We start from the raw sequence: 12771 nt of genomic DNA on the forward strand, positions 1-12771 counted from the left end.
CCTTCTGTCCCCTGGTGGGTGCTGTCAACCACACCACGGGCTCTCTCCCTGCGATGACTCGAACCGGCACTGGGCATCCAGAGCCTTTAAGCAGTGTTCTTATCCACCTCCTGGAAGTGGCTGGGACAAGCAGAACTGTCCCAGCCAAAGGCTGCCTGTCTCCTAGTCTTTGGATTTGTTCTGCCAAAGAAAACCCCTTGTTGGCTCTGAGCCTTTGCACAACCACTATCGTCTCACAGTAACAACCAGGAAGCGCACAGTTTCGCTGGTAACCTCTTCGCTGCACCAGTCTGCAACCACACACAGTCTTCACTCCAGATGTATGAACTTACTTTTTCAAGGAGGAGACAGAACATCAAACCTGAGATGCTTCCATGTTTATTAGGCTTCTCGATGTCACTGTGGACACAACCTGAGGGCTCACGCCAGCACATCCAACCACAGCGTCACCTTAAGTACAAACAGCAGGTCTCGGGTGCCCAGAGAGTCTGTGCTCTTCATTGCCTGAGACTGTGAGCTGCCATCAAGCCAGAACTGAGATGCTGGGGCTCGGGCAGGAAGGCTGCTGCTGTGAGAACAACCGAGTCTTTGCCTCCCCTTCTCAGACCTGAAACCTGGTGCCTGTTCTATCTTCAAATGGGGGAGCCAGGAATTCCAGTTAGCCTGTGACCGACTGCTGGGCAGTTGCTGGGCTGGCTGGTCTATTTCAAGGACCAAGAGAAGTTAGTACAGACCACAGGATCCGGGACTAAGAAGTCTCCTGTGGTCCCAGCACAGAAAGGATTACATTTTCTTCTGTCTAAAGGGGCCCAATGGGGGCTGTGGACCTGCTTCCTGCACCACCATGACTACTTATTCAAACAGAGAGGCTATGCTCAACACTAAAAATAGTGGACCTGTCCTGAGCTCGTTTGTAACAGTACCATGTGTCTGAAATGCCAGTAATCAATCTCTCCCCCATATTTCAGCACATCAGAAGATAAACTGGAAATTCTTTTAATAATCTGACCCGTATCTGCTTTTATTTTTATTTATTTTGAGAGAGAGAGAGAGAGCAAGCAATTACATGAGAGGGGCAGAGAGAGGGGGGGAGAGAGAGAATCCCAAGCAGGCTCTGCACTCTTAGTGCAGAGCCTCACATGGGGCTTGAACCCACAAACTGCAAGATCATGACCTGAGCCAAAATCAAGAGTCAGATGCTTAACTGACTGAGCCACCCAGGCACCCCTGAAATGCCAATAATCAATCTCTCCCCTATACTGCAGCACATCACAAGATAAACTGGCAATTCTTTTAATAGTCTGACTTACATCTGCTTTTAAATCTTGAAGGAAGGTAGTATATAAAACAGGACACCTGTCTTTCCTGAAATTTAAAGTTTCTGCTATGAACTTAAAGAACTAAAATTTTAGGTGACTTTAAAATACAAATAGCTGTTTACAGGGTGCCTGGGTGGCTCAGATGAGCATCTGACTTTGGCTCACATCATAATGTCACAGTTCGTGAGTTCGAGCCCCGCGTCGGGCTGAGAGCTTAAAGCCTGGAGCCTGCTTCAGATTCTGTGTCTCCCTCTCTCTCTCTCTGCCCCTCTCCTGCTCATGCTCTGTCTCTCTCTGTCTCTCAAAAATAACTAAATGTTTAAAAAAAAGTTTTTTTAATATAAATAGCCCTTTAAAAGCTAAGTCCACCTTGAGGCACCTGAGTGGCTCAGTCGGTTGAGCATCTGACTTCAGCTCAGGTCATGATCTCGCGGTCTGTGAGTTCGAGCCCCGCATCAGGGTCTGTGCTCAGAGCCTGGAGCCTGGTTGGGATTCTGTGTCTCCCTCTCTCTCTGCCCCTCCCCCGCTCGTGCTCTGTCTCTCTCTCTCTCTCTCTCTGTCAAAAATAAGCAAACATTACAAAAAAATTTTTTTAAGCTAAGTCCACCTTGATAGGAAAACCATTGGAATGGGCAATGGAAAATCTGATTTAGAGAAGTTTACATTTCTAAAAATTTCCAAACACGCTAAGATACAGTAGAAGAGACTAAGTAGCTGTACCGTTAAACCAGAGAGTGATTGTCCCATCTTTCAGCTCTTCGGACTCTCTGTACAACCTACAAACCATTTCAATTACAGGGGTATTTCAGCTCATCCTCAAGATCTCCTTTTGAAGGAAGTCTACTACCTGCCTACCTATCTTCGTAAGCTCCCCAGTACTCACAACCCCAAAGATAAAAAACGCCCTTCCACCACAGACTCTAACAGAAATATTCTCTGCTTTTACCATTATCCAGCATCCCATGGTGTTTTCACTACAACCACGGTCTGGTGTGGATACTCATCCTACCTTCAAAGGGCTTTTTCTAGAGAGTTAAGTCAAACTAATCTCTTTTTGCACAAATTATTTGGGTTTCCTCCTGAACATATGCTATACTAATAATCTGGATAGTTTTTATGAGGTGGTATTGCAAATGTTACCATGTCATTTTAACTTTTCTTCCTTTGGGTTACAAATACTACCAAAATCAACACAACAGAATCTTATTTCCATACTCAATTCTTTCCTAGAAGTCACCAAGGAAGACCCCCCTCACCCCAAACCATCTCTAGAGAGAGCCAATGAGCTCCACTCCCGGGAGTTGTAACTACTTCTGTGGTGCAAAAAAAAAAAAAAAAAAGTTATATTAATATTTTTAACATAACATGGCTTTTAATATATTCAGATTGTACAATCATCATGACCATCTAATTCCACAGTTATGTATTGACCCAAAAAAACTCCTTATCTATAAACAATCACGACCCATTCCCCCTCCCCGCAACCCCTAGCAATCACTCATCTACTTTCTGTCCATGTGAAGTTGCCTCTTTGGGACACTTCATATAATGGAATTTTGTGTGATCTGAATCCTTTCGTGTTTGGATTCCTTCACTCCACATGTTTTCAAGGTTCATTCACGTTGTGGCATGTATCAGTATCCCATTCCTTCTTTATGGCTGAACAACCCATTGTAAGATCTACCGCATTTTGTTTATCCATTCATCAGATGATAGACATTTTGGTTGTTCGCGCTTCTTGGCTGTTATGAATGATGCTGCTATGAACATGTGTATACAAGTTTTTGTGTGAACATATGTTTTCAATTCTCTTGAGTATATACCTAGAAGTGGAAATGCTGGGTCATATAGCAACTATGTTTAACTTTTGGAGGAACTCAGGTGATAGCTTAATGTGATTCAGTCTAGCCAGATGGGGGTTACTGGTTCATCCAATAAAAATGTTATTTCTGTCAATATTAAAAGGCTTTCTTTAAACAGCCAGGAGTAACATCCATTATTTTCCCAATTGCTGTGTGGCCTGTCACTCTAACATGAAAGGAAACTAGACTTATCAGAAAAGACTGGTTTCCTGGTAGTTCATGCTTTTCTGGCTGTCTTCAAACTAGTGGCGATTTATCTGAGAATCATCACAGTGAGGAGGGTGGGTTGCTGAGGACAGTGACAATGAAGGACAGCTGCTTATAGGCAGCACCTCTTGGACAGTTTTTGATTCAATGGCTATATTCTAGCACCTACAGGTCCAAAATCTAGATGTTTTCAGTACACTGTAAGAGTGAGCCACTAGATCAACACCCAGAAAACTATAGCCCATGAGACCAATCTAGTCAGCCACTCAGTTTTGTGGTTTTTTTTTAAACAATCTGCCAGCTAAGAATGATTTTTCACATTTTTAAACAGTCGCATTTTTAACAGTTATGTAAGAACCTATATATAACATCCTCAATTATGTATCTTGGCTCATCAAGCCTGAAGGATTTATTATCAGATCCTTTAAGAAAAAAGTTTACAGACCCGTGCTCTAGCTGATGCTCATGCAAATTAAATTCTCTTAAGACCAATGAAGGAAGCATAGCACCATTATCAATTTCTCACTGGAGATATCCAGTAAGCAGCCAATGTCCAACGCAGGATGTAGAGTGGAGTAACTTAGGAAGTGGCTCAGAAGGATGGGAAATGCACAGAATCAAAATGGGAAAAGCAGTATGGGCACAGTGGTTAGGGAAGGAGAGTTAGGCCATCAAACCTCTGTGAAACTCTAATAAAATCTTCATTCGTCACAGCAGAGAACACCTCCCTAGCAACTTGATAGTTTGTTTCTCCCTATCTACCTTGTTTTATCTAGAGAGTGCTAGACTTAACACATTAACACATTCTGCTTCACTGAACCCATCACCCCCCATTGTCATCCCTTTCCTGCTTACTCTGACCATTTCGCTCTTGGCCTACCAGGTGTCAAATGCACATCCTTATTCCCTTGGTCTTGCAGGGCTGCGGCCACCCCTTATTAGGAGGTGATTAATCTACACCATGCTCAGAGCTCTAGATAAACATCATTACTGCTGTTTGCAAGATACTATTAAAACTACCAACTGGTCATTGCAGTAGACCACCTTCTTTATCCCAATGAAACAGAAAAACAACACTTGTCTTTTGCCAACCTCAATGTTTTCACTAGTCCCCCAAGCTTCTTGAAAGTAATGGCAGTGGACTGTTTTGACACACTGGTCCCTCAGACTCTTCCCAAGATAGATGATCTCTACCTGCTCGGAATACCTTCTGTTTTTCTCATAAGTCAGAATTTCAGAATTATCTGCTCCTACAACTGGACCTTCAAATTCTTCAGCAAATTGAGAGGTTCATATGTTTGCACTTGACCTCTTCTACAAAGATGAAATTAAAGACACTAGAAGTCCCTGCTTTTCCTCAGACTTCCCTTACTAATGTCTCTTCCTTTCTCCTACATGTAAGGTTTTCTTGGGGGCTCCTTTCACCTAATACAAAGCTGGATGTGGGGAGACCTCACTTTTAGGTTCTTATTATGACTTGTTCCTCCTTTCTAGTTTTAATCTTTCTATTGTTGTTCTTACTCGATTTTGCTATTTCCATATCCCCATGGTCCTGCCAAATTACCTCCTTTTAAAACTTTCCCATTAGCCTTCCAACTCTCAATAGAGTTCTGGTCTCAGCAAAAAATAGCCACATCTCCCTTCCTGGCCTGCTTCGGTTAGTTCTATATGCCTGCTTCAGTTAGTTCCTGGGCTTCTTTTTTGAACAGTCATTAAATCCTAGGGAGTTTGAGCAAAGAACTCCATCACTGTGATTACGTGTTAGTCTGAATTCGTTTACTAGCTCCCAGCTATGGAGAAACTACATTTTTTTATAATTTGTTTTTATTTTAGAGAGAAAGAGCACAAGCAGGGAGAGAGGCAGAGAAAGAAGAGAGAGAAAGAGAGACAGAATCTTAAACAGGCTCCACTCTCAGCACGGAGCCCGATGCAGGGCTTGATTTCACGACCCAGGGATCATGACCTGAGCCAAAATCAAGATTTGGACACTCAACTGACTGAGCCACCCAGATGCCCCAGAGAAACTACCTTTAAACAGAATGAGTGGCAAATTTATGGACAATACAGATCTTCCTGTTTTTCTAAATTATAATTTCATCTTCCAGAAGACCCTTCAGCAAAGGTTTGAGCGTTTAAAATACACACAACAGGAGTGCCTGGGTGGCTCAGTCAGTTAAGTGTCCAACTCTTGCTCAGGTCAGGTCATGATCTCATGGTTCGTGAGATGGAGTCCCCATATCGGTTCTGCAGTGTGGAGCCTGCTTGGGATTCATTCAATCATTCATTCATTCATATTCTCTCTCTCCCTCTCTCTCTCCCTAAATAAATAAATAATCATTTAAAATAAAATAAATTACACACAACACATGGGGGGACCAGTCATTCCAATAATGAATCATCGACAAACCAAAACCGGTCTCATCTCTAGTCTTAATACCAGAGAGTTCAGACCACCTTTTCCTGACACTTTCATATAGTTCAAAATTCTCTTCCTTACCAGTATGATTATAAGCTTTCAAAAACTCTCCTCCCATCACATTCTAATTCTGGAGAACATCTAAGAAATACATGATCTATATAATAACCCAAGGAAACAACATTGGGGTTATTTTTCAAATAAGATTAGAAAAATATTATATACTCAGCGATATTCACACAGAACAGGTTATCAAGCACTTACCCCAAAGGACTTTTTTTTTTTTTAATGTTTATTTATTTTTGAGAGAGAGAGAGCATGAGCAGGGGAGAGGCAGAGAAAGAGCAGGATAAAGGATCTGAAGCTGGCATTGTGCTGAGAGGGGAGAGCCCAGGTTGGGGCTCTAACTCTCAAAGCATGAGATCATGACCTGAGCTGAAGTCGGATGCTCAACCAACTGAGCCACCCAGCTGCCCCTCACCTGAGGACCTTTAAAACAAGATGCACACCCTGACTGTCTTGCAAATGACTAGGAATTATCACACCTAAAGGATGAGGAGATGATCTATATGGCTGCTCCATTCTTCCCTCTTGAAAATCCCCAGGACTTGCTTTCCTCATCAGCCCAATAAACCTCATCCAACTATTACTATGGGGATCCAGGCTCAGGTCACGGAGCAGAATTTTCCCAAAAGATGAAAAACGCAATGTACAAACCTTGTATTAGATACTCTTTCTGTTAAGCGACCAATTGTAAGGGAAGAGTCAATCACTCCAGAAGAGTGACCAACTTAGGGAGGTGGGGGTGGGCCCGGGGAATCAAAGCCACAAAGATACAGACTCCTAAAGGGCCAAACAGTAGTAAAAACTCCCTCTCAGCTATTTTGCACTCCTCTTGGTGGTGAAAGACAGTCTTTTTCAACCTCACAACTGGCATTCTTTTTCATTACTTGTGGCGCAGGCAATCAGTCAACGTGAGACAGAGCAGGAAGCTGCTGGAACGAGCGTGTGCGTCGAGCTCTCGGCTCTGAATGGTCTGCGCCTCACTCCAGAACGTTTCCTCCAGATGCTGCCAGCAGACACTCTGTAATACCTAAACCACAAATCATCACATTCCCCACCCTTTGAGCCAGGCCTTGTCCTTGAGAGCTTCCCACATAGTGAGATATTAACCAAGCTGGCCACTGATACAATAGCTCTTTACAAATTCGGAGTAAAACCTGCCACACCATCTGCTCGATCTACTAAAAAGTGGACTCGTATCATAAAAATATCCATGGTAGGTGAACCTCAGAGAGTAATGCAGGACATTTCAGACATTTCACACGGACTGAATCCTGGATAGCTTGCTAAAGAAAATATTTTATCAATGTAAACATGTCAGGCATACAAGTGTATCTAAAATTAGAGCAAGTATGTGTCAGAAATGGAGCCATCTTGCAGAAACAGAATTACAGGCAGGTCACTCCAGATTCTTTGCCAATATCCAAGGAAACCGCCTTTCCTCAAAATAAAGAAACCGTGCTGCTATCTGGTTGTTCTGGGAACCAGGGAGGGTTTGTTGTTGTTTTCTTTTAAAGGACTCTTAAGTTTTATCTACTGTGACACATTAAAGCCCTCTAAACCAAACAAAATGTTTCCAAACTATGATGCTGTAACTTAAAAAAAAACCATTGACTGGACTATACTCACACTGAAAAGGCGCCATAACTTGACCCTGCTTGAATGTCAAAGGGAACGAACCTTCAGTGGACTGCTCTCCCGAGATCACCTTCTGGGCCGCGAAGTACTTGGGCTTCAGCACATACTCCTGGGTCTGGCCATGATGTATCATCACATTCTGTGAGGAAAGTGGTGTCACTCTGGGAAGAAACAAAGTGGGGAGAGGGAAATTAGTTATGGACTTTTGAAACCAAGAAGGAGAAAAGAAGACGTTCAATTTAGAAAGGAACGTAGATTCCATGTGAGGCTCGATTTTTCTCTTCAAATACTGTAGCGGACCACTTATAACACAAGGAACTAACCACTTACACTTAGAAACGTTAATATAAAAGAGACTCCGCTCATCTAGTCAAGAAGCATAGGCTATCTAGGCCACCACAGGTGGATTCTATCAGAAGATTTGGAGCACACAGCCTTTATGCAGAACACGGGCCATTTATATGTAAGACAGACAAAGACACATACAGAAGCGGGTACCAACATTTACAAAGTGTATTTTCCATATACTGATAAGTAGGCAGTATTGGAAACACAAGGAAAGGAAAGGAGGAAGAAAATACAGAAAGAGGATTATGCAAGAAGTCCCCGGCTTGATCAGTCACGCAAAATTAACTGTCAACAATCAGAGCCTGTAGAGTAACCAGTGGGACCTTCCTAATGACAGAAGAAGAGAAGGTCAATCTCTTCAAGCCTCACCTTCCTGAGCTGTAACCACAGAATCACTGTCAGACAGGCCAAAGAAAAAAATGCTTGTAAAAAAGTCGGAACACACAAAAACTGGGAAAATTTTGAATTATCTTTTGAAATTGTAATTATGGTAAGAAACACATTCAACTTTTTCTAGTTAACCTTTAAATTTTTTATGCTGTATCTCTTAACAATTAAAACTGTACTATTCAGGTTAAATGTTTTATAATTATTCATTCCTAAGAAGGGGAACAATGGTAAGAATAACGGATCACAATCTCATTTCTTCAAGACCCCACGTGAAGAACTCCGAGGACTCCCGAACACCATTACTGTGTATTCACCCTCTGGTCTGACTGTTTTCTATGGCAGTTCTCTTTTGTTGCATGTAATGGAAACTGTGCTTTTTTTAAGTAGTTTTTTAAATTTAAATTCCAGTATAGTTAACATACAGTATTACATTGGTTCTGAGAATTTTACCCAAAAAATACAAAAACACTAATTCAAAGGGATACATGCACCCCTATGTTTATAGCAGCATTATTTACAACAGCCAAATTATGGAAACAGACCAAGTGCCCATCGACAGATGAATGGATAAAGAAGATGTGGTGTATATACACAATGGAATATCATTCAGCACGTAATGTAAACTTTAAAATAACAAGTCTTTGCCCACGTTTAATAATTCCCTGAAGGACAGAACTAAAATCATTAGCTAAGTAAGACTAATAAATAATCAGACAGTGTAAAGAAGATACACCAACTCATTCCAGAAAATGCTTAACTGTACCAAAACTGCTGGGACAGAGCACTGTAGCAGCAAACGGAGTCTTTGGAAGGAGACATCTCTGGTGTCATCTTGAATTTTATCACCTGGGGCATATTAAAGCCGCCTACACCAAACAAAATATTTCTAAACTATGATACTCTAACTTAGGAAATGGTTGCCTGGGATATAATCACACTGATAAGGTACCCCCAAACCCCGAAGACTCTCCCTAATAAGGGACTGTACTAAACAAGAAAAAGAAGTGACATTGTGACAGTTGAGTACATAAGGTCAGTTGTCAAGACACCAAAAACACCACTACACAGTGTCTTGTCAAAAGCAGTAACAGTCTTGAATAAAGTCAGTCTATTTGAGTCTAACAATGAATGAGGTATTCTGTGGGACAAGGCATCCATGAGAAAGGAAGAGGCTGGGATTAACGATGCTTCCCTCTTACCTAGTCAGTGATCTCTATCCACCACTTTAAACCTCAGAGTTGCAGGAAAGCCTAGGAAAATCCACTTTGGACCTGAGTTTTCCCAGACACAACTCCATGGAAGGGCGCTCCCTCTATCACCAGACTAATGACTTAAATTACTAAAAGCCTAAGTAAGGCTTAATGTTGTAAACACTTTTGTTTTGATGATGTAAGTGTTGGTCTGAACTTGAAGTATGTTTGGTTGGAATACAGTAGAAAGTATAACAGCTGGACACATCTGGTGGTGAATGGTAAGAACCACAAGTCTACTCCATCAGCCTCAAGAAAAGGGGAAGCCCTTCTTCTCATCTCCGGGGCAACCCACTCCCCACCTGTGCTGTCATCCTGTCACTGTTGACACCTGCTGGCAAAAGTACAGGCTTGCTCCTATTCAGAAGAGGACAGCCTAGCATTCCAGCTGCGACCACTGCCAGCTAGGTACGACTGGGGTCTGCCTTCTAGTGGAGTTCCTCCCTTCTCTCCCTTCTGAATCAAGGAAGTGAGAGGCAGCAAGAAATCAGCAAGAAGGAAGCTGAGAGCTTATATACGGGCTCCTTTTCTCTAAACCTAACTGGAAAGTACAGAATAAACAAATAAGATGAGCTTACCGGGTCTAGAACTTGAGCAACAACCCTCAGCCATCACTGACTTAAGGAAATGAGTAATGGTAGTTAAGTCTGACTACATTGTAAGTATTCACCATGTCACAAATTGCAAATATGGAGCTACCCCTGAACCGTGCTTCCCCATTTTCCAGCTCCTTTCCTCCTTCCCAGTGCAAGTGTGTAAACACACAAGAAGAGACTGAAGCCACTCTGCACGACAGCCTCACGGAGAAGGAAGCAAAGCCATGGACAGTGATACCATGTGGGGAGAACAGAGAAAACTGTGTGCTCACTTCACAAATACACAATTGCCATCTTTTTCTCTCTTCCCTTCTTCCTCCTTTGCAGTTCATGTTCACTTTCCCCTCTAATTTCATCACTCAGTTATTTCCACTCTGGACCACTTCTAAGCCCTACAAATATATATTCTCTTTAACTCTCCTTTTTTTACCCAAGTATTTCAGGAATAATCTTTCTCCCTTCATTTCAGTTGAGATAGTTTCCATTCTTCCCTTCCCTCCTCCGAGGGGGCGGGGGAGAGCTTAACTATCACTAGTGAACATCAAATTTGTCAGAGCATTACAATTTTTCTAAGAGAATACTAAAATATTTGCGAAAACTAAAAATGAAAACTACAGGATCGCTGGCTCAAATTGTTTTTAAGAAAAAAAATGGTTTTTAGATATCTATCTTACCTTCCTCCAAAGATGCCCTTAAAATTATAAGGAATTAAAAAAAAAAAAAAAAAGAAAGAAAAGATTCAGGGTGCCTAGGTAGCTCAGTCCGTTAAGTGTCTGACTTCGGCTCAGGTCATAATCTCACGGACGGTTCATGAGTTCAAGCTATGCATCGGACTCTGTGCTGACAGCTCGGAGCCTGGAGCCTGCTTCTGATTCCGTGTCTCCCTCTCTTTCTGCCCCTCCTCCCCTCAAAAAAAAAAAACGTTAAAAAAAAAAAAAGGGAAATATTTAAATCTAGAGTTGACATGTGGCTGTTACACAATAGTACAGCTACACTAATTAAAATATTGAAATATTCTCTTCTGATAGATACCTACTATCCCAAGACCCTTAGCACCCCTCCCTACTCCCTCCACCAGGCCCCCACAAGACATCCCTTCAATCCTGTAAATAAGGAGTTAACATTCAGCAGAAATGGATCTCTGGGTGTCTGTTCCAGCATCCCTGCTGATTAATCAATACCTGTGCTACACAGGGTACTAAATATGGTCCGTGTCACCCATTAATAAACACACAAGAGATATTTCAACAAATCTGTGGGATTCAAAGTGGGATGAGAAACACTGCCTGTTGTAGCAGCATGTAGTTCAACGTGTAGTAAGAAGAACATTTTACTTACAGACCATACACATCTACACAGGGATTGTGCTTTTATTTAACTAAAACAACCTTATAAAATATTTATCCTTACCATGTGTAGAATACTGATATTTTGTCCTCCAATCTATTTTTTGAACCACTACATTGATTTCATGACTTTGTGACTCCCTAATGGCTTGCAACCGTAGGTGTAAGGGCACTGCTCAAGAACCACTGTGTGAGGGCACAGGCACAAAGGAAGCGATCTTCGCAAGGAAACACAGAGGATCTCTGGACCCGAAGCCAAGTAAAGCAAAGGGTGATTTTAAAAAGTAGGGCTGTACACTGGTGTCTTCACTAGAAATCTGTATATAAAGTCAACTGTTCCCCAACTCTAGCAAACAGAGCGTCCAAGTCACATTTCTACTCTTCTCAGGGAAAAAAAAAAAATATATGAGTATTTTCATCTAAAAGAATGGAACTATGTGGTGTAAACCACAAAACTTACTCCGCCCCTCACTCCCAGAGTAAGACCTTCTCGTTCTGGATTCTGGCTTCCCCTAGCTCAAACACTGGTCTCCTATTTCTTCCCCTAAAAAGGAGCTTGCTGGGCAACCCAGAAAACAGGGAGTTCCAGAATGATCCCAGGGTGCGGTGGGGGTGCTGGGTGGAGGGAAGGAACCACGAGAATGGAAAACAGGATTGCAATTTTGGAGACACCTGACTATATGGTATAAATGCAATTGGTAGAAAGAAAAACAGGAGAATACATTCATATCTGATGCTAGGAATACTCTCCTTCAAGAACCATGCATGAAAGCAAAGGACACATAGAGAGAAATCCAAGCATCGAGTTGTACATCCATGGACAGAATATTACAAATGCTGTAACTGTCAGAAACAACCATGTTACCAACTGTGGTGATATTCGTGTACAGAATTAGCTAGAGAAGGCAGGAAAATTCTTAAAGAATAGGAGAAACGGAGGGAAGACTGGGAGAGCCACTGCCCTCGCCTTATAAAATGGAGGGTCTTCAGATAACATTCATGACCTTGATAGAGAACACTGACACAAGAAAAGAGAAGTATAAATATGCTGTCAGGATATACATGAACTCTGCAAATGAAATAATGATTTTGAGAGAAAGGGTGGGGAGGAGAGAAAGTAAAGCAAGCTAAATCTTCACCTCTTACAGCAAGAAGTATTTAGACAACATCTAAAAGGAATAAATCAAGAAGCAATGGCTGGATAGAGCTAACCACCAGAAGGACCAATAGGGCCTGAGGATTAAATGTGGAAGAGTTGGAGACAAAAGGAAAAGGATTAAGTGATAATGAAGGTTTCAAGCCTGGTTGACTGGACAGGTACTTCTGTTCAAGGCCA

At 42.0% G+C, this 12771-nt stretch overlaps 1 protein-coding gene across 6 annotated transcripts in view; it reads right to left on the reverse strand.

The window, feature by feature from the left end:
- The window catches only part of LTBP1 (latent transforming growth factor beta binding protein 1), a 397389-nt gene that overhangs the window by 252838 nt on the left and 131780 nt on the right, over positions 1 to 12771 (reverse strand). For 4 of the 6 annotated variants that reach the window (XM_027033528.2, XM_027033526.2, XM_027033525.2 and 1 more), the window contains exon 4: positions 7497 to 7666. In XM_027033528.2, the coding sequence (XP_026889329.2) occupies positions 7497 to 7666 (170 nt within the window). The remainder of the gene's footprint in view (positions 1 to 7496; positions 7667 to 12771) is intronic. The other 2 variants (XM_027033527.2, XM_027033524.2) reach the window with 1 other exon arrangement.

Source organism: Acinonyx jubatus, chromosome A3, assembly GCF_027475565.1.
Source record: "Acinonyx jubatus isolate Ajub_Pintada_27869175 chromosome A3, VMU_Ajub_asm_v1.0, whole genome shotgun sequence".
Classification (NCBI taxonomy): domain Eukaryota; kingdom Metazoa; phylum Chordata; class Mammalia; order Carnivora; family Felidae; genus Acinonyx; species Acinonyx jubatus.